Genomic DNA, 22,334 nt, shown 5'->3' with positions numbered 1-22,334 from the left:
ATAATTGACAACTTGGCAAAGAATCAATTTTAAATTGTATCTTTAGGGAGTTTGTTATTAACAGCCTTCTACAAAGGCTGCTATAAAGGGTGTCAGAGGACCTCGTGTCCTTGAAGTCATTGGTCTGTCTGATGTGCTTGTAGTAGTGGAACTCCCACAGTTGGTCATGCCAGAGGCTGCTTCCCATAGTGAAATACCGAGGAAGGCTTGAAAGAATCGCTTTAGTTAAATATACAAAGAATCTACAAAATGCCAGAGATCACAGTTTGACAAGTATAAAATCACAGCACAAAAAAAGTATTTTCAAAGAGCTGTTAGTTGAAAGTTTGGCAGTCCAAAAAAACTCTATGGCAGATGAACAGTATGTGAAAGACATGTCCTTAAGAAACGGGGCAAAAAATAATCCAGCAAAGACCTGACGCAGGACCTTTCACTGATCAATCTACCATTCAACGTAGCTTCATCTGAAATGGTCTAAGTGGAAGGTCGGCTGTTAGTAAGTCATTCTTAAGGCAGGAAAGCGGGGAGAAAAGGCTGTGGTGTGCCAAATTACACAAGAACTAGATTGGTAACAGGTTTTATGAAGTGATGAATCCAAATTATTAGTATGTACAGAGAAGGTCAGGACTAACAAGGAATGTTTATAGCTGCCTATAAAACACGGTGGAGCTCTTCCATGGTCTTTAGCTGCAATTCAGCCAGTGATGTTGGGTTTTTTTCAAAGTTAATGGAATTCTGAATGTAGAAAAGTATGATCAGATTTCAATCCACCATACAGTAGCACGTTGCCAATGCAGAAAAAAGCATACCTGGATAGACGAACACAAAATTGATTAGTATCAGTCATGGATTGGCCTCCCCAGAGCCTGAACAACATCATCATCATGACTGAATTGAACAAGGAAAATTATTCCTGAAGACTACTTAAAAAAATTACAAGAAAGCCTGTCAAAGAGTTTGGGCTGCGTTGAAGAATAAAGTTATTCATATTATACAATAAAGTTATCAGATATCGACTTTAAAGCTCGATTAAGTTGTACAAGCTCTATTTCCATGTGTGTTTGCGCATGTTACAATGGACCTATTTCCCATTTTCCTAGAAAAATATAAAGAAATAAGGGGTAGCTCAAGACTTTTATACAGTACTGTACTTTATAGCAGTTGAGATGATGTAGTATTAGATTAGTTAGACAAGCCTGGTCAGTAAGTAGTGTGGTCGCTGCTATCCATGATGGATAACAGTCAGTTCAGTGACCTCCTCTCCAACACAGCTTCAGAAGTGTACGGTTTACGGCCAATCACAGAGCCAGCCTTCATAATCAGTTTATCTAGTCTGTTGCTGTCATCAGCTCAGACTCTGCTCCCCCCAGCAGACCACAGCAAAGTACGCTGTACTTGCCACAATCGACTGACTGGACAATATCCATCATTTTGCTGCACATATTTAAGGATCTCAGCTTGTTTAGGTAATAGAACCTGCTCATTGGGTGAGGTAATAGAGCTTTCCTCCCTCTTTTATGCACAGGCTCTGTGTTGGCCTGTTGTTGATATGGATGCCCAGGTACTTGTACTCACCCTATATATCAACATCATGCCACAGAATAGATGTGGGTCATGTAACTGTCCTCTTTCTTCTCTAACTCTTCTAAGTTTTTCCTCTAAATCAAATCAAATCACTTTTATTGTCACATCACATGTGCAGGCACACTGGCACAGCACATGCGAGTGAAATTCTTGTGTGCGAGCCCCACAAGCAACAGAGATGTGCAAACACAACAACACAAATGAGCAAAATACAAGAATGGCCAACCTGAAACTAATAAATATATGTACAATATATAATAGTGTATGCATTTCTGGATGTGTATACTAAATATTTTCCTGTGTGTGTGTGTGTGTGTGTGTGTGTACACATTTTTACAAATTAAATAGTAATAATAATAACAATAATAACAATAATAATAAAATATACAGAGTTGAATATGTGCAAAACAAGTGGCATTTATATACAGTGTGGAGTGCATAATGTTGAAGTTCCAGTAGTGAAGCTGAGGTGTCTATGACGTGTTCAGCAGTCTGATGGCCTGATGGAAGAAGCTGTCTCTCAGTCTGCTGGTACGGGACCGGATGCTGCAGAACCTCCTTCCTGATGGAAGCAGTCTGAACAGTTTATGGCTGGGGTGACTGGAGTCCTTGATGATCCTCCCCGCTTTCCTCAGGCAGCGCTTCCTGTAGATGTCTTGGAGGGAGGGAAGCTCACCTCCAATTATCCGTTCAGAGCACCGCACTACTCGCTGGAGAGCTTTGCAGTTGTAGGCGGTGCTGTTGCCATACCAGGTGGTGATGCATCCAGTGAGGATGCTCTCAATGGTACAGTGATAGAAGGTCCTGAGGATGCGGGGGCTCATGCCGAATCTTTTCAGTCTCCTGAGAAAGAAGAGGCGCTGCTGCGCCTTCTTCACTGTTTTGTTTGTGTGTACTGACCACGTAAGATCCTCAGCCAGATGTACTCCAAGGAACCGGAAGCTGCTCACTCTCTCCACAGCAGCGCCGTTGATGGTGATGGGGGTGTGTACTTCTCTGCACCTCCGGAAGTCCACTATCAACTCCTTTGTCTTTGTGACGTTGAGGGTGAGATGGTTGTCTTGACACCAGTGGGTGTCTCTAATGTTTTTATATTACATTACATCCGAGTCCTGAAATGTTATTCGCTTGTGACTGAAAAGCTAGTCACACAGCATTTCCAGAACAATCATTGCCCAGACAATTGACTATTGATTACACAAATGATTATATTTTTGTTTTTCTCCTGTGTAAATATTACAGAACATTCACTACAAATCAGTAAAAGTGACAGTTTTCCTAATTGAAAGCTGTTTCATTTTCCGATCAATACCTGATGATAACCTACACGTCAATTCTCCATATACCCGCTTAACAGCTGGTTCGCACAGCACACGGTCTATAAGATCGACTGTCGTGTGGCGTCTACGTGCGTTCGATGTGGTACGAGCCCACGTTAAATCTTCTCGCAAGCAGCTTAAAATTATTCACGAGTTACGCCTTCCATTTTCCCACAATTTGTCTGAACACACAGCAGACGGAGACGTAGATTTTTGTATGCAGCGCTTAATTAGTGAGAGAATGTGGAAAATGAACACATTAGAGCTGCGATTCACCTCAAGTCATTTAATCTTAAGAGAATTAGCAGCTTTCACTAATACAACGAGTATTCCCACGGCGAGAGGCTCGCACTGAGGGTCGGGGAGGGAGAGGTCACATTTGAACATCTGTTCAATGGGAGACGAGAAAAGCCTGATGCCACCGCCCGTCTATTGGAAGCTATTGGAACCATTTTTAATTTGGCTTCTGATGTTGATTTAATTTTAGTCTTTTGATCAAAATGTGCGGTTTTTTTTTTGTTTTTTTTTTTGTAACCTTATTTTTAAGTAAATCCTCTTAAGGGTTTTTAGGATACAGTTCTGACTGTCGTCGTTGCGTAAGGTCATCACGACTACAGGTGCTGCTCTCATCTGTCCCACGGTTTACAGAAAAGCCAATCCATACCTCTCTACTCTCCAGTGATGGAACTAATCAACTCTCTGCACTTTACTTTTCCCTCTCTGTCAACATGGATAACATCAGAATAATGCAGCACATACCTGGTCGTTTCAGGAAAGGTAGTGAGCCTTTGTGAGAGAAATCTGTGTGTTACTCAAGAAATCTGCTTGAGGAAATTAAACCTCTGTTTAAAAAATGTTGGGAGGTTAAGTGTAGTTTTCTTTGGCGCTGGCTAAAATCTCTTTGGTAGGCGCCAAAAATGTGTAAAGGGGGAAAAATAGTCTGACTTAACAGTGTTCCTTTAACTTATGTTACTATAGATGTTGAGGCTTCTCTGTTCTGGTTTTATTTCCTCTTTGCGTTTCTCACAAACTCTTCTTCTGCCTTTTTTCCCTCAGGTGTACCCAGGGCTCATGGCGACTGCAGGCCTTATCCACTACGTGCTCAACATGCTCCACATCACCGTCCACATTCGTGATGTGTGCGTCTTTCTTGCGCCTGTGTTCAGCGGCCTGACCGCCATCTCCACCTTCCTGCTAACCCGGGAGCTGTGGAACCAGGGTGCCGGGCTGCTGGCAGCCTGCTTCATCGCCATCGTCCCCGGTTATATCTCTCGCTCCGTCGCCGGCTCCTTTGACAATGAGGGCATCGCCATCTTCGCCCTGCAGTTCACCTACTACCTCTGGGTAAGTTCAGACTTAAAAGTGCCGTAAGGAGGAATCCTATTGTATAGAGGAGACAGTTTAAACTTCTTTGTGAGGAATCAGATTCATGCTCACTCTTTTGGGAGGATTTTACCCACAAAAGTAGCCCCACTTTCAAATCTTACTTTTCATAGATGTTGAATTATTTATCCACAACCTTGAAAGGCATGCTAGGCTTCTTTGTGCACCACGTGCAGCCCCGGAAACGACATGCTGCACCATAAAACCTTCACAATATGATGACCTTTAAGAGTAGAATTGACAAGATCTCCCTTTTAAAGGTTGAATATCTCCTCTCCCAATTTCCTTTCCTTTTTAAAAATGCATGAAATGAACGGAGTGTTTGTTCATAAAGTGGCTAACCTTGTTTTATTTAGTTTTCCCCCCCCCCCTGCCTTCAACAATTTATTTATTTTATTTTTTTACTTCAATAAATGCGGCCTATCCTTGAGCTAACAAGGCAGATGAGAAGAGTCTTTTGTTTTGTTTTTTTTAAAATACAGCCTGAATGTTTGCAGCAACTGCATTGCAACATATTTTCCACAGCAGGTGGAAGGAAGAAGCTTTTCAAGTTGAAAGATGCCTGAAACAGACTTTACTTTCAGTCTATCCACTCTTTCAGTTGCATCAGCAGCTGCCTTTCAGCCCTGCAGCTTTCTTACTAAGAATGCATCTCGTGTGCCTTTGTATACAAGCGTGTGTTTGTATTTGTCTGTGTGAAAATGAAGAGCTCTGCAAACAGTTTTTATCAGCATTCACTTCTTCCTTGTTATTGCCGTTGACCTTGACAAGTACTGCGGATTTTTTTTTCCTTCTGTATTGAGCTGAGTCTGTTCACTGACTTTTTCCCTGCTTTGCTTAAACTCATCCTAAGATAGAAAAAATTTAATATTTCCAGCTTATTGAAAATGGAAGTAATTGTGTCTTTCTCCATAACTGGGTTTCTCTTGACATTAAAGAGCTGAGCTGAGCTTCTATTGGCCACATAGAAATACAGCTTAAGAGCAGATGATGGAAGAAGTCCATGCAAAAATGATGTTTAAGTAGCAAAAGGTTAAAGGTGCTAACGGTGATGAGAGAGGAAGGGGAAAAAATGCAACAGACACGCCACAAAATTAAATTAAAGTCATGAAAGTGGCATTATGTAGTCCTTGCTATATGCTTCCAACATATCAGACTTGAAATGCATCCCTGTTAGTCATCATTCTGCTACGAGGAACATAAAATTCAGGGTCAGTCCAGTTTTCAGTGCAGAGTAGAGAATTATTGGAGAAGAGCTGCAGATTCTTTGAAAGTGTAAATATTACAGCCTTTCATTAGCACAAAGTGAGCATACAGTGCTTCCTGTTCATACAGTATTGTGCCATCCCACTGAGTCCATAAAATTATTTTCTATTAATGAAATCACTTCGTGTTCCTGTGGACTGCAGGGATAGAATATAAAGGCTGCAGGCTACAGAGAAGCAGTTGCCCACCTCTGCAGTTAACCTGTGCTGAGCAGGTGTCAAATAAAAATGGCGGGGTATTTTCAGGGAGGACAAATTTAATATTGTAGATTTTATCAATATAAAAGTGATCACTGAAGACACGGAATTGATTGGAAGACAGTTTTAGCAGATAGCAACTCTTACAGGCCTCTGTTTCTGCCTCTGCTTGCAAATCTTTCTCTCAAATATGCATGGGGAAAGGGGAAATTGAACTTACCCTACTGCTTCCACAGGAACTAAGCGGTAAATAACAGGTTCTGCTTATCAAATACAGTCAGTGAGTGCTCATCAGCTGGTGTGAGCACCTCTATAAAAGCAGATGTTTTGGCAGTTTTTGTCAGATTTTTTGCAATGCTCAAAAACGGCAAAAAAAAAAAAAAAAAAAAAAAAAAACCCATATAAAAAACACCCAGGAGCTACATCTCAGACTCTGCAGGTTTGAGTTGTCGTGTTAAATGTTAAAGTTCATCACAGTGCAGTCTTGAACTGTCATGTCGAACAAGTCATAGTTGTTCAGCCGCAAAAGAGTGAACAAGTATGGCTCGTTTCGATGGGTTGCCAGGTGATGTGAGACTGATAAAGACATACAGAAAATGATTACTTCAAGTTATTGTGGCTAAAGGTGGTTTTACAGGTTGCTGAATCATCGACGTTTTTCTTCGGCCTCCATCGACTACCACGAAAACTTGCTCCTTGATGAGTCTGTCATTTGAAAGCGTTTACCATGGCTGGCTGTAAACCTAAGCAGCTATAACGCACAGTGTTTGACAGCATCATTAGCCTTTATCCTTGAGTTTTTTAAACATAAATTAGACAGCATAAATGATAACAGTAATGTAATTACAATAGCATCCCAGGTTTAATTCATCGTTGGGATTCTCTGTGCATTTCCTTTGATTCTGCAGCACAGTTTACTTTGGCAAATGACACAGGGGTTTCTTTTTTTCTGCTTAGAAGCTTTGGTATTATCTAGAAAGATTACTACATGATAGAATGCTACAATCCTATTGGGGCCAGGGGACTTATGCATGCATATAAGCCACATGTCTATTATTGACTGACTGTAGCTGCGTGATTGTAGGAAGATGTAATTCCTGGCTGGTTCACATCCAGTATATGAGATTCACAGAAATGTGGCAGACAAATGTAACATATTTATATAACCAATTTATTTAGAAAACCCTATTTTTCATTATTTCGGTGATGTAATTCAACCGCATGCAACTGATTTAAAAAAATGTCTCCATGGCTCAAAGCTGCATACAGCCTGCAGAAGTCACACAATTATGCAGATGCGAATTTGAATGCTGTACATCACTGCACATAAAGCGTTCAGGACAAATGTTCGGTCTCAGCTCACGCTGGCCTGAGTCAATTACTGCACAGCACAGTAGCAAGTTGAGAGGCTACTGTTAAACCTAACCACACACACAATAAGCGCAGAAGCATGTGTTCCTGAGCATTGCAGATATGTAACTGGTAAACATGTCAACTAAGGTTGTGGGTCGTTTTCACATTGGCTCTGTGTGCATGAAGGAGTTTTATTATTCTGTAAATGTGTTAAGTTATAATGGACACATTTTTAAGCCAGTTGACAATGTTGTACTTTTTTTAGAATCAATCAGTGAAATTAATGAATTCACACTTTATTTTGACAGATTGAACAGTAAGGGTTATTAAGCTTATGAGTAGCACCCTGCTTGATTTATAATCTCTTTACATGAGCTTGAATAAATTCATGTGGACAGACTGCATACCTTCAACATAATCAGCTTTTGCAGGTCCTAAACAGAAATAAGAACATTTCAGGTAAAGTTGCTGGATCTGCCATTCATAAGCAATTTCCATGTGCTTTAAATATGCATTGCATTGTTCTCCACTCAGTGCTGTAGTACGCCTGTATTCTCCTGATGGCAGAACCATTTGTGCCACAAAGTTTGGGCGAATAAGTCAGAATTGAGGTTGTTATATTCACACCAATGAGGCAGATGGTGCCTTTCTTTAAAATTAGTGGTGACAAAAGGTGCCATTACAGGTAATCTAAAAGCAGAGCAGGCAGCTTGTTAGGGGCCTAACTCTGTAGCCTTGTGCCAAATGTATATTACTTTAATGGAGTTTAAATGTAGATTTCCTTTTTATATACTGCAAGATGTTTGGTCATGCCAGCCAGCACTAATTTCAGAACAGTTGTAGCAAATGTTAAAATGACATCTGGAAGCCACTTTGAATTCCGTGTCCACCTTGAATACCGTGCGTCTACTAGAGAGTGAATGATGACATGTTTGTCGTCTGCAACTCGTGCACCCCAGATGGTGGACCTCAAAGAAGTATAATGGGAATGCCTGCTGAGCTGTTGGGTGTTCAGCTGTCTGTGTTTGCAGTGGAGTGTAATATAGGCCCACGTTTTTGGTGTGTTTTTTCTTTTTCCTTTTCATGTCATTGTTTGCATGTTGAGTTTTAGAAGAATCTGGTCTTAACTGCAAGAGAGAACGATTCAACTTTTACTTTTGCTTTTTTTTTTTTTTGATTGTCTCTTCGTGTTTACTGTTTGATTTATTCAGAATTTTTCACAGACCTCAACTGCAAAAGGCAACAGGCATCCAATGAAAGCAGACTTAAAAAGATAATACTATTTCAAAAAATGCCTCAAATTTATGTTATTACAAACATGGAGCTTTTTTCCTTTCATCGTGTGATTTATTTGCTGAATAGTACCGAAACCTAGTGTTAGAAGGGCTAATGAAACTAGTGCTTGTAACCTTCCTCATACAAGGCCAGTTCAATTAGTGATGAGAAAGTGCTTTCACTGAACATGCCACAGCTAATCTTCAGCAGTAATGGTAGGACATTGTCTATTTATGCAGTTTTTAATTTTTACCTTCAAGGTTTGTGTTATACTCAAGTGGAAAAACATCTTGAGCCGTGGAGGCTTTTATCCAGGTAGAAGTAGCGATGCAGGTATTTCATCACACCGTGACTCAGTGCCGTGTGTCACAGTGTAAGAAGCCTGGCAGGGAAGCTGCCGCAGGCTTTGAAGGGACCTTTTATCCATCCGTGGATTTAGCCATCCAAGTTTATGTCACTTTGTCAAATCATGTATGGATGAATCTGTCCATGCGGTTTCAAGGTAGTATGGGTCACTATACTGGAGCGTGCTTGCGGACAGCTCTGTGGCCCTTTTTTGAACTCGCTCGCTGTCACTGATCTGGCAATGCTCCTACAGTTTAGTGTCCAGGTGGCTGCCTGAGCTCTGCTGTTGTGCCTACAATTTAAATCCCAATACAACACCCCTAGCTGTCTCTGTGTGTACCGGCTCAGCAGAGTGAAACTGAACTGATGATTGTTGCAAACACTGGGAGCGTTTACATTAGGGCTGAACGATATATCGCATTTGCGATAATATCGCGACATGATCAAGTGCAATTTTCTAACCGCAAAGGCTGCGATTATACTCTGGACATGTCCAAATTCATGGGCTGCATCCTCCTGAGGCCGCATTTGTAGACCGATTACGTCACAGCGACGTGCCGAAGGCTGTCCAAATTACTACCATATCCCAGAATTCATAGCGCGGCCCAGCCAAACTCCAGTTTCCAGCAATGGTGGCCGCTACTAAGTTTTAAAATTACTCATACTAATCTTTCTGGGTCACAAAATAAACTTTTAACATATTTTCAGGCGAGAAAGTAGTTGTGTAAACATCAAATATCTGCTCGGTTTATCAAGATATCCCATATTTGCAAAAGTGCTTCGACGTTTTCAGAGGCGTCTGCTACCCACCAGCTCGACAGCTAGCCGGGAGCTCGAGGGTTACTGATGCGGCCGAGAACGGCACAACTCCCGGCACATCATTTTCAGATCACCGCGGAGTTTCGCTGCTCGGGTTAAACGTAATATATAAGTCACTTAGACAACCTAAAAATGTTATTGTTGGGCTTTTTTCAGTGTTTTGTTTGTTCGTGAGTAAATCGGTTTGGCTGAGATTAAAGTTATTAGATTAGATAAAATAAAACTTTATTAATCCCCCGGGTGGGTTCCTCCTTGGTTTTCACACAGCTGACTAAACGTCAAACAGAAAACTTATTAAACAGAAGTATGAGACAGTCGAGAATTTACACCAGTGTCTGGTTATATTTTAGATAGCAAGAAGCAGACGGCCGAGTTTATTAAACTCCACCGAGACAGCGGTGACGCTAATCAGAACTAGCCTTCTGATTAGCTAATCAGAAGGCTAGACCGTCCAATTTCACGCCTTTAAATTTTAAAGGCGTGTTTGTGTGTGTGTTTATACAATTGCTATTATGTTTGCACTTTATGTGTAATGTTACTGACTGCAAAGATCAGTAAGATGTGTGTATTTTTTATTTATTAGTTTTATTTATTTAATATTATTTTTTAATTGAATGACTGTCTAGTAGTTCACAGATGTCGAAAAACTGAGTGTGGTACCTTACCTCATAGTGTAGTTAGATCGGTTACATGAGTTAGACAATAAAACACAGTTAGGTGGTATGATGTGTTGAACACATCGCTAAACAGCAAGATGTGTATAGGTTCTAACTAGGGCTGTGCAATATGACCAAAATCTCATATTCCGATATAAGAATTCTATCGTCCCGATAACGATATAAATCACAAAAATGTAACATTTTCTGTAAATTCTGTGAATCTCGGGCAGCTCGACTTGCGGGAAGTGTTTCCAGCTGCGCGTCATGTAGCTGGAGTCGAGTGTTTTAACCGATGCATGAAACTACACATTTTTAGACATAAGTTGTAACGGCCGCCGTTTTCTTTGAGTATTTATTACACGGCGTGCTGCGGGGAAAAGCCTGTTCTAACGTTTGAGTCTAAGGTTTAATTTTTAGCACCTGGCAGCTCTCTCTTTTTTTTTTTTTTTTTTTTTTTTTTTTTAACTTCTCATCCGTAAATAATCTGCTCTTTCACGTGATTCAGTTTATTTTGAAAAGTCTCAACAGGATCTTGAGCTTTATTGTGAAAGGTTTACGTGGAACATAAACAAGCGGACACACGATGGTGTTACCATCGTTGTCGCTAACCACAATGCATAAAAACAGGCGCTTGTCCGTCCATAGTGTGGTTATATTAAATATAAGAGAAAGAGAACTTTAAGAAATGAATATAGCCACTACAGTGACCATCAAAACGATGAAAAAAATATTGCCGCAAACAGTTCATTTTGCGACACCACGAAACAAACGATAGCGTAAAATGCAGCGATAGACGTTTTTATATCGTCATCAGATATATATCGTTATATCGAACAGCCCTAGTTCTAACCTGTCTGAAGACCTGCTTGTCAAGTTGACTGGTGATTGTAAAGTGTCTGGTGGTTATCTGTCTCCCTGTCTTAGTCCGTTTGAAAACATAAATAAATAATAAACCCAACACCCACAAACAGTGTGCCCCTATGAGAAAGTGGAGCCAACGGTGAGACAATCTCAATGCATGAAAAATGTGAAATTCTTTGAATTCCACAGGAATAAACTGGTACCAGCTAAATGTTGAATAGCTGCGTCATAGTGCCATCTTAGGGGTAAGAGGTTAATTCCTCGACCTGCGCAGTGCTGTGCGTTTTTTTTTTTTTTTTTTCCCTGTCATATTTAATACTTTTAAGACTTTCTTTGATCATCTTGTTATTTGTTAGGAAACTCCCTCAGAAGCATTGTTAATGCATGCTCCAAAGTCATGACGGTGGAGCAGAAAGGTGTTTAAAAAATGGCAAAAACATCCTGACCATGTTTTGTTATTTATGTTCAGGAAGGTTGCGCTCAGGTCGCTGCTACATTTTACCCCAGTGTATAACAAATAGATACTTCATTGCCTAAGACTAAGGTTATTTAGATTACCTTGTTTTGATTGTTCTTTGTTGTTCACATATCTACTTATTTTTTATGAATTTTGTTGTTTATCGCTATTTATTTGTCGACCTCATTAGAGATGGGAATCTGTTCTCGATTCCCAAGAATTCAATTCCTTGGAATTGTTAGTCAGTGTATGCATTCCATTTGTACTGGCGCAACAATCAGTAGATTTCAGTTCGTCTGGCGGAAGAGGAAAATGGAGGCGCAGTCTTCTGTCTACAGCAGGGATATGGACATTTTATTTATATTTTATTGCTCAAAAGGACAGCAGCACTATGGTAAAGTGCAAATTGCATCCAGGACAGAACTGCATTAGACTGCTAACACAACTTTGGCTCTTTGAATGCAGACCCCAGCTCAGCAGACCTTCAACAGATAACTAAATCAGTGAAGAGCAGTCAGCCTGAAGCCTCTGTTTCTACTGGTTGATATTTTTAAGTAGGATCACTCTGGCGATCGCTTTAAGGTCTCTTTGTGCTGGTTTGCATCTTTGCTTTGTGCTGTTGGCTTTGTGTTCATACATAAATACTAAGAGAAAGATCCTCATGTGTCCTCATTAGAATAGCAAATGCTTTAGGGACGATAGCCTAAAGGTTTTTGTAGATAAATGGTAATTATGAGTGCACTTTAGGTCATTTTACGAGGAAAAGCAAAAGTAATCAAATTATGTTATACATAGTATAACATTACAATTGTTAGGGAGTAATTAAGTAACGTACTGGGTGGATAAGCTACAAATTAATTGTCCTTTTTTGAGATCAATAACTTTATCTTACCAATAATCTGAATCAATATGCCACAAAATGAATCTTTTTGCATCTTTTTAAAGTCTTTTTTTGCATCCACAACTATTGCCTTTCAGCGGCCTTCATATAGGATGCAGGTATAAGGCACTCGCTCATTGGCTTAATTTTTCCAACCTAGAAGTTAAAGGCACGTTTTACATTCAACAAACATCACAAAATAATTAGTGACGTAAATAAATAAATAAATTGGAGTATTAAAAGTTGGACAGTTTAATAAAAAAAAAAAAAAAAAAGGATTCCTCCAACTGGCAAGCTGAGTAATGCTAGCTAGCTAGTTAGTGCAATAGTTATCACTCTGCACTCTGTCAGTACATTCAGCAAAGACAGATGGAAATTAAACTTGAAGATAACGTAAAAATAACTGGTGACCAAAAGAGGAGCGGTGTCTGCTGTTTGGAAGTTTGTCTTGGTTGGTTTTACTGATAATGTTTTTTGCTTCATTCCTGCTTCCTCTGCTTTTATGCTGGATTTTGACTGCAGCCAGCGGCTTTGGCAGCTCCTCACACACAAGATAATATGCTACTCAACGGTAACAGGTGTTTCCCCCCCAATGACTGAATAATTTGTGCCACAAAGTTTGGAAAAAACACATCCAAATGTGATTCTTTGTCGCGTCACACAGCTCCAGTATAAAAGCATTAACACTAACGAGCCATATGTTGACTTTAAAAACGGTGGCAACAAGTGAAAAGCATAACGGGCAGCCTGTTAACAAATAGCCTCCTTATGTCAGATGTGTGATCATTTGTATGGTTGTGTAATTTTGTGTACTTTTTTTTTAAATGTTGACAATTTTTTAAAATATATTCTCAGAAAAAGGGCTACTAGAGCTCTCTATGTAAAGACCTTCTTATCCAAGAATAGTAGTAGTAGTAACAATTCTGATATACTGTAAAACCACCAGAATCTTTTTTTGACACAAACTTTTGGCCTTACCATCCAGAGCTAGATTAAATGACTAAAAACAAAGAACAAATGACAATGATTTTATCAGCTCATATGGGGCTGTAAAAAATGACATCTTTGAGAAATCATTTGACTTGCTAATAAATACTGAAATGAAATGGCAAAGAAAAAAGAAGAAGAAAAAAGTTTAGCTGAGATGAGTTTAGCAGAAAAGACTGCAAACTCAGCAGAGAGCTGCAGTCGAGTGAATATTTGTAAGAGGTGAGCTTGAGGTGAGCTGTGGCTCTGCACTGAATCTGGATGAACTGCATTATGGCATTTTTAAGTGCTTAAAAAGAAGGCAGGTGGACTTTTTGGTTTCTAAAGAAGCTTCTCTTCTCATCCAAGAATACTCTGCAGGTGTAGAACAAATGAGTCATCCCCCAGGTATTTAACCACAAGTGGGGGGGCTGTCCCCTTAGAGCTGGTCTAACAGGAACAAATGATATTGATTAATCACCAAAGCTGTGGGTCAAATCACCTGACCGGTGGTGAGGGATCTCAAGACTGCACTGTTGGTGGCTGACAGGTGGTGACTTATGACACCACCACTGTTCACCAGGAAGGATACAAAGAGAAAACAGGTTACCGGTCATGGACTGGGCTGTGCTTATTGAGATGGATCGAAGTCTCTGAAGTTTATCGGAAGTCCAAACACAGATCAGTACCTGTTCTTTGACTCCCACCACCCTCTAGAATACCAACATGGGGAAACCAGGACCCTACAACACCAGGGAGAGAAAGTTCACTCATTATAGTATGTTGTGGAAATGGACAGCTGGAGAGCCACTGGCCAAGAAGTCATTCCTGTTATACTTATTTGAAGTGCACCACTTGGGTGAAAAAATAAATAAATAAAAACACGCGGGAACGCACATGTCCGCACAGACCCTCGTGCTAAATGTCTCATGATAAAATTTACATCACTGGGACCATTGGGAACTTGATAAGAAATCAACAACCCTCAGCACCCACCTCCAAGGGGACATCGCCCACTAGGGTTTAAATACCTGTGGCTCTACGTCAATTAGAAGAGGAAAAAAACATCTTGGATGAGAGGCGAAACTTCTTTACAAACGTAAAGAAATCCGACTGTCTTTTCAAGGAGACAACTGGATTTCTGGATGACTGAGAACCTCCACAGACATATTGCTTTATTGCATACTGCTCTACCTTAAGTAATGCTCCTCAGATCGGTCTTTCCTGAATTAAATTATAAGAAAAAGTTTTTAACAATAAGAATGAAAACAATGAGTCACTGTTTAAAGAGCCTTTGCCAAATCATGATGTCACCTTCTAACTTTCCGAGACTGGTCCAAAAACTCTTCCATAACCATTTGTTGTACCTCAGCTTTTGTATTAGGTTGCGATGGGGACATCTGCTTGTTTCTGCATCATTATAATGGTCTTTTGTAATCCTGTGTGTATGGATGATAAATCTTCAAGCAAGGCAGGTGTTCCTCGTGGCACCCCTCACCTCTTAAGTTGACGTGTTATCAACAGAGCAGTGCTATCAGGGGGGGGGGGGAAATCCCTCTGCACTCACCTAGTACAATTCAGTCCTCCAATCTATTTGGCAAGGGCCTCGAAAAACAATCATTCTGGCCATGCACCACTGCCTCCCATTATCATTCTCATTTACCCACATTTGTCTCTTACATTTTCCTTTCCTCCTCCTCCGTCTTGCTTCCATCTTGTCTCCCTTTAATTGTCTGTCTTTCTTTGTCCCTGCCATTGTTGAGCTCTTGCTTTGTTCTGCTTTTTCTCACCTCTTCCGTGTTCTGCTCGCCTTACTTCCTCTTCCTCTATTTTATTTGCTGATTCCTTTTTTTCAATTTCTGTTTACTCCTGTCCTCTCCACTCTGTGGTGGAAACTCGGAGCGGTTCCCTCCAGTCCTACCCAATCTTCATTAACAGACTCATTTCATCTGCTGCTAACCCATTCAGCACCACTTGTTTAATCTCTGTTTACCCCCACCCTTCCCAAACCTAAAACATACACACCCTCACATAATCTATAATTGAATCCTTCACACACACTAGAGTCCCAGCATGGCTAAGATGCCAATTTGAACAGCAGCACACGGTTGCACAGTCGCCCTCTCTTGTTCTGACTCCCATGTCCTCTCCACAGATGGCTATAACAGGAATTTCATTCTTTTTCTCAGTATCCATTTAATTAGCTGGACTCGAATCACGCGGTGTAATGTTTGTCTTCACAAAGGGAGTGCAATAGGGGCAGGGGGAGAGGCACCAGTTGAACACAATTTTATACATACATTTACAGCAAAAGGCTACATGCTAGCCTTGGCCCTGACCCGAAGGAGAATGTTTTCTGAGGAGAGTACAGCAGCTTGTACAGTAACTACTGCCATTCTTTTCTGCTACAATGCTTGTTTTCATTCAGAAACAAAGAAACGTAGACTCAGCGTGGAGCCATTTACAAGATTAGTGTTGTGTTGTGGTGGTTCTGCCTTTGGCAGTGTGTGCTAGTTTTTTTTTTTTTTTAAACATTTGCATAAATTAGTAACTAAAAGCCTAATATAACAGAATACAGTTCAACAGCTGTATTTAAAAGTCCCTTATCAGCAAATATTTGATTTGCAAAATACTTTGATATGTAAAATATTGAGAATTATCAGGAACGGCTGCTTCATTATGGCAAAAGAAATCAACCTGCAGCTGTGTGGCAGTATCCTTCTTGTGCTCTGCAGCCTCAGCAAGTCTGGCATGTTAGCATATGCTGCAGGTTCTGGTTGGAGCTGCCCTCCAGCTCTTTGTGGAGCTCCAGGGCAGAAGAAAGGGTATCAATGCCAACTGGAGTCCAAGATGCTAGAGAAGGGAGAAGATGAAAGGACCGGAGCTAACTGAACTTTGAAAATAACTCCAGATGAACAGAATCCAGTTTTGGGGATTTCTTTACCTGGATGATTTGAGCATACTTTGTCATGTTATCTTAGAAAGGACTCGAATAACTACACATCTGTGACACTGTTAAATGCTTATGCTAGCTCACTACACAAAGAAAAGAGCAGCTTTACTGTGACAACACAACAACCCACTTACTTCCATAAAGTTCATCTTTAGTTCTTCCAGAATTGTTTTGATAGATGATTAATCTTTGAAGTGGAGTATGAGTATAAAAACAAGTGATCATTTTAATCCTGTACTTTTTTTCCTTTTTTTTTAAACTGGCTTGTGTGTCACACTGATTTAAAAAAAAAAAAAAAAAAAAAAAAGCGTCGCTCTTTGCTGCTTAAAGTGCTTTTTATACAAAGTCTCTCTCTTGACTTGACTTAAATTATAGACCCAATGAGCTTGCCAAAAAACAGTGTAATTGGGCCGTGGTTATTACTGGATTGTGGGTTTAAAAAAAAAAAAAAAAAAAAAAAAGGAAGATAAATGGGCTTGTGGTGGGATTAAATCAATGATCAGGGCATGTAATATTAAATCTGTCTCATCTCTCATAGTGCAGAAGATCTCATCTTAATTTGTTCTGTCATGCCAAGCCAAACTGCACCACGAGGCTTTAAAATATTGTCACTTTTCCCACAAACAAAGCTAAGATCTATCTTCTAATGGATGAGATTTATAATCAGATAGAGCAGCCTGCCCCATCTGCCAAGTAAAGAACTGCTCGAGGACTGTTAATTTTTTGCATTTGGGTTGATTGGCTGACCAATGGGCTGGCTAGCTTGAGGAGGTGAGACCACCTTGGTCTGGCAGTTATCGATTTCCCCCATTTTCAGCTTATCTTACACGTTGCTGGCTACCATAAAGCTTCTTGACAACATCGCACACTGCCGTTCTCCCTGGTAGTCTCTCTGAGATTGATCATTTTAAAGGTCACTGTTGAATGCGTTTCTGTTGTGAAGATTGTGTGTGTGTGTGTGTGTGTGTGTGTGTGTGTGTGTGTGTGTGTGTGTGTGTGTGTGTACTTCTTTTTTTTTTTTAATGTAAATGTGTACTCTTACTTTCTGTGTCACCCCGTGGCTCGGAAGAAGAGCTTGTTTACAAGATGTTGCCTCTGGTCTACTCTGAACCAGCCTTATCTCTCTGACGGCAGCTGGCTGTTCCATATCGGCTATGATCATTGCGCTGTGATTATTAACTTTTAATCCTTGAAAGAAGTTTATGTATTTTTAGCACTTTCAGCCATACTAAGTGTACTAAGCTCTCTCTTTTTTTTTTTTTTAACACAAGCTTCTGATTTGATGGTGTTTCAGCAGTGAATAAAGCAAATAAAGTAAACCAGCAGGGCATAGGGCTGTCTGCACTCCATGCCCACATATCATATTTTTCTGGTGTATTCTGAATAGTGCCGAATGTCATTATAACAGAAGGTATACATATCCTTTTTTTATGTTGAATTATACATGGTCAAAAAACTGCTTTGAGGCTTGAATTGTTTTCTGCTCTCTGTTTGTCCTCTTAGGTCAAATCGGTGAAGACGGGCTCCGTATTCTGGACCATTGGCTGTTGTCTGTCCTATTTCTACATGGTAAGAATATTTTGCATACAAATTCAAACACAATGGGTAACTTAGTAGGGTTCTGACTAATTTAAACCTGCAAAACTGATTGATGCTAACCCTCTTTAGTATGGTGTTTTGTTTTTTTTTTTTTTCATTTTATAGTGAATAAAATGCATAATGCATTGTCTCAAAGTAATTGTAACAGGCGTACTTCCTGTCTTCTAACGACCATACAGTGTAGTCGATAATAAAAGTAATTGGAGCCTAGTGTAATTAAGATTATCAGTTCTGGTTCCAGGCTTCTTAATAGCGACTCTTGACAAACAATTTCTTTCTATTTCTTATCTTGCTATTTATTACTATTGGATTTTTTTTTTTTGCATGACTGCCATAACATCACGATCATAAAATCACCTATCATTCCAATTTCTGTGCTTCAGTCCTTCAAAAATGTAAACTAACATGTATGCAGCAGCAAATTTGTTAGGTACGCGTGTTCCACTGCCTGTTAAATATCTAATTACTCAATCACATGGTGGCAACTCTGTATATTTAGGCATGTAGACATGGGCAGGATACCTGCTGAAGTTCAAACTGATGCAGTTTGAACTTGGAGTTGAAAATTTAAGTGACTTTGAAACAAGTAGTCTGAGTATTTAAGAAACTGCTGATCTGCTGGGATTCTCCCCCACACAACCATTTGTAGGGTTTACAGAGAATGGCCTGAAAAAGAGAAAATATCCAGTGAGCGGCAAGACATTTACTCTGGGCGAAAATGCCTTGTTGATGCCAGAGGTCAGAGGGGAATGACCTGACTGCTTCAAGCTGATAGGATAGCAACAGTAACTCACATAGCCATTCGTTACAACCAAAGTGTACAATTGTTTAAATACCTGAATATTGCTGGCCACGTTCATTCGTTCATGACCACAGTGTACATCATCTGATAGCTGCTTTCAACAGGATAACATCACAAAGCTTGAATCGTCTCCAACAGGTTTCTTGAACATGCTCAAATTGCCTCCACAGTCACTAGATCTCTATCCAGTAGAAGACCTTTGGAATGATGTGGTGCAATTGTAGATTTGCATCACTGACGTGATTTGCAGACAAATCTGCAGAAACTGTGTAATGCTTTCATGTCAATGGAGACCAGAGGCTGAGGAATGTTTCCAGCAACTTGTTGAACCTGTGCTACAAAGAATTAAGGCAGCGGTGAAGGCAAAAGGGAGTCCAACTGCGTACCTGAAAGGTATACCTAGTATTTCATGAGTCTATATTATATATGAAGCAACTTCCTAATAGAACATTTCACAATAGTTGCGCTAGAATGCGCTGGTACCGGTGGATTCTGAGGAGACATTATGTTCTCATGCTGTAGGATGTGCTTCATCCTGGCGGCCAGACTTTCTCCCTGCTGTGGAATAATTTTCTTACACTGCAGCTGACGTCTGTAAAGTGCTACCTGCGGCTCTTGTCTGCGATTTCTAAGATCCTTGAATACTATATTTAAATACGTGCTGATTGAACTGTTCAAAACACAGAAGGTCCTTTGCCTTTGGTTCATAGAACTAGCCTGTCTTTCTTGGCATGCTCGTGTGTGTGTGTGTGTGTGTGTGTGTGTGTGTGTGTTCGTTCTAATTCAGAACTGGGCCATAATTTAAAAAAAGAAAGAAAGAGAGAGGAGCAGAGATGGTAGCATTGGAGTGGCTGTCCACTCAATCTAGCAGTCACATGGTGTTGCATGGAAACTTGGAGGGACGGTTTATCCGGTGTTTCCTGCCTTATTTATGAATCCGGGCACAAGCTCATCCAGGGAGTTGATGACAGGGATTAGATAAAAAGACGGTCCAAGCACAGTGCGTCAGGGACAGATTGTTTGCATTGTTTTTCTTGGTGTGTGTGTCACGGTCACGAGTGCCTGTGAAATCTCGGGCTTCTGGCTCATTCCAGACTAAATCTCTGTGGCCATCAGTGGGAGAGATATCAAATGAAACAGATTACCAAAATCCAGCTTCATCGATCAGACTCTGTCCAGTGGGTGTGTGGACAGATAGGACTACAGAGAAGAGTAGTGGAAGGGTGAATAGACGAGAGAATGGAGACAAAGGGATGGAGAGATAAGCAGGGGGCAAAAAGATGGTGACAAATACAGAATGATAAGACACCACAAGGAGAAAACATTGCGATGTTCTAGATGGAAGGGAACACTGTGTCTCCATGCTTCTTTCTCCTTATTACTACTTCCTCTCCTTCACACCTGCTCTCTCTCTCTCTCCCCCAATGTTTCTCTGTACTGTCTGCAGCTAACCTCCCTCTGCAGATGACACTAGGTTTGTACATCTCCAACAACACCAAGGTCCTAACAGCACCCGCTTTCTCATATTGCACACAAAGAACTGCAAACACTGGCTAACCCGCCTTTATTTATTTATCTTTAACCCACTATATCATGTGATGCTGTCAGTTTAATCAGGAAATAGCCAAAACTATGTTTTCCCCTGGGGCTTAATTGAATGTGTCATTTTCAAGGCATATATGGAGACAGAGGGTGAAATCCCCTGCCTAAATGTTGGTATAATCAGAAGAGAGGGGGCAGAGAAGGATGAGATTAAGAAGAGGATCTGAGCAGTTGGAAAGACTGATGGACGGGAGCCACAGGAACCTTTCTGGCAGCTGTGCAAAATCCTCCTTTCAACCCTCCAGCGGTGAGGCTGGAGTAAAGGAGGGAAAAGCTGTAGAGAGCAAAAACAGATGCATGCATCAGCTGCGCTGTCTGCTTGTTAAATCCAGAAGCACTGGCTTATTCTTACTTTTAAACCCTCCTATAGTAAAGAAGCCTGTAATTTCAGGGCATGTCTGCAGCTCCTTCACTTAATCAGGTATTTATTTCTTGTCCTGAATGCTAGGGCTGTACCTGAGTTTTGGATTATGTCAGTTCACTGCATTGTCAGTACATTTAGCGACTTTATAGTCCTCTTGCATTATTTTATTCTTCTATTTGAAAGTGATGAGCTGTTACACTGATCCATCATCTCCAAATGACAGAAAATTGAAAGATTACATTACTGTGCAAAGGTGTATAGCTGTCCCTCTTAATATTTTGCTTCCAGTCAGCCAGACTTGCTTGGCATTTTGAGGTTAGTCTTGAGTGAAAGTTCTCTAGGTTTTCTGAAGGTTTTGACGTTTTCCTTTGGACATTAGCTGCTTTTTCATTCATACCTGATCGTTTTCAGATGAGCACATGTGTATTTCTTTGGTTTGTGTTTAAGCCAAAATACTGACTAAAATCATTCAAGCATCAAAAACACAAGAAGCCATTCTCAACGAAGGAAAACTGGGAGAAAAAGCTGATGTATACCAAATTATCAATATAATTAGATTAGATATCTTGTAGACATGAATTACAGTAGGTTGACTCATCATATGTGAATCAGTCTCTCCCACTGGCATTGCATACGTTCTTTCCCTTCATGCGGGAAGTGAGAACTGAACTCCCTGGTGTGTTTCTCTCTGTCGTTCACCAGTACGAACTTGGAGCGCTGTGGAGTGAGTATGCTAGCATGTCTTGTGTGTGTGTGTGTGTGTGTGTGTGTGTGTGTGTGTGTGTGGGCCCCACAGTATGCATTATGGAGGGAGAACAATACAATTTATTTCCTTGTTTTTTTGTTTTTTTTTGTAAATAATCAGTGGTTCCTAGTGAGGGCACGTAGCCTGCAAACACTTGTGTACAGATGGATGTCCACACATCGTGCACACACCCATTCAGAGTAAAGCCCTTCTCTGTGTTGCGTGCTGTGTTCTCTATAGCCTCTTCAGAGTGGCCCTGTGGTCATCAGATAAGCCAGCTATGAAATGCAGAGAGCGATAACGGCTAAAAGACTTGGCTCCAAACATTTTCTGATTCCTGCCCTCTGCTGTTACCCTGTAGCTCGGGCTAGACTGTTGTTTAGAGCTATAATTTCAAATGGAGCTTGTTCCTGCTCTTTCACACAGGATTGTCTTTTATCATGAACATTAGACAAATCCATGGTGCAAATCCGTGGACTTAATTGCAATTCGTCACCTGCCATTATCAGTTTAAAAGAAAAATATTTTTTCTGCTGTTTTGTGATGTATTTAAAGCTATTTAGTGAATTTTACCTTTAAACATGGAAGCATAGTCACTGTTATTGTGCTTATTGTACCATTTAGCTCAAAGCATCATTATCCTCAAGTGTAGTCTCAGAGAGAAGTCTTGATTAAAAATATATTGGGCTTGGTGCTAATTTCTCAGGATATCAAGCATGGAAATCTATTTCTGGCTCCATGTTGCAGTATGCCCTGCGTTACAGCTCATTTGGTACAGAAACTCTTAAACCTTTCATTTTCTACAGCTGTAAGACAAAAATGTGCTCATTTCGTCCATAGATCGATTCTGGGACGGGAGACCCCCACCCTCAGGGGGCCTGACAAGCTGGTGTACTCCCAGTCTG

The 22,334-nt window shown here is 40.5% G+C and overlaps 1 protein-coding gene across 1 annotated transcript in view; it reads left to right on the top strand.

The window, feature by feature from the left end:
- LOC101478849 (dolichyl-diphosphooligosaccharide--protein glycosyltransferase subunit STT3B) overlaps positions 1-22,334 on the top strand; it is a 105,374-nt gene that overhangs the window by 52,519 nt on the left and 30,521 nt on the right. Inside the window, exons 3-4 of the mRNA XM_004548999.4 lie at positions 3,960-4,247; positions 17,821-17,886. Coding sequence (XP_004549056.1) covers positions 3,960-4,247; positions 17,821-17,886 — 354 coding nt within the window. The remainder of the gene's footprint in view (positions 1-3,959; positions 4,248-17,820; positions 17,887-22,334) is intronic.

The sequence above is a fragment of the Maylandia zebra genome, linkage group LG22 (assembly GCF_041146795.1).
Source record: "Maylandia zebra isolate NMK-2024a linkage group LG22, Mzebra_GT3a, whole genome shotgun sequence".
Classification (NCBI taxonomy): Eukaryota; Metazoa; Chordata; class Actinopteri; order Cichliformes; family Cichlidae; genus Maylandia; species Maylandia zebra.
Note: the sequence above shows the minus strand (reverse complement) of the source record. Positions and strands in the feature narration are given on the sequence as shown.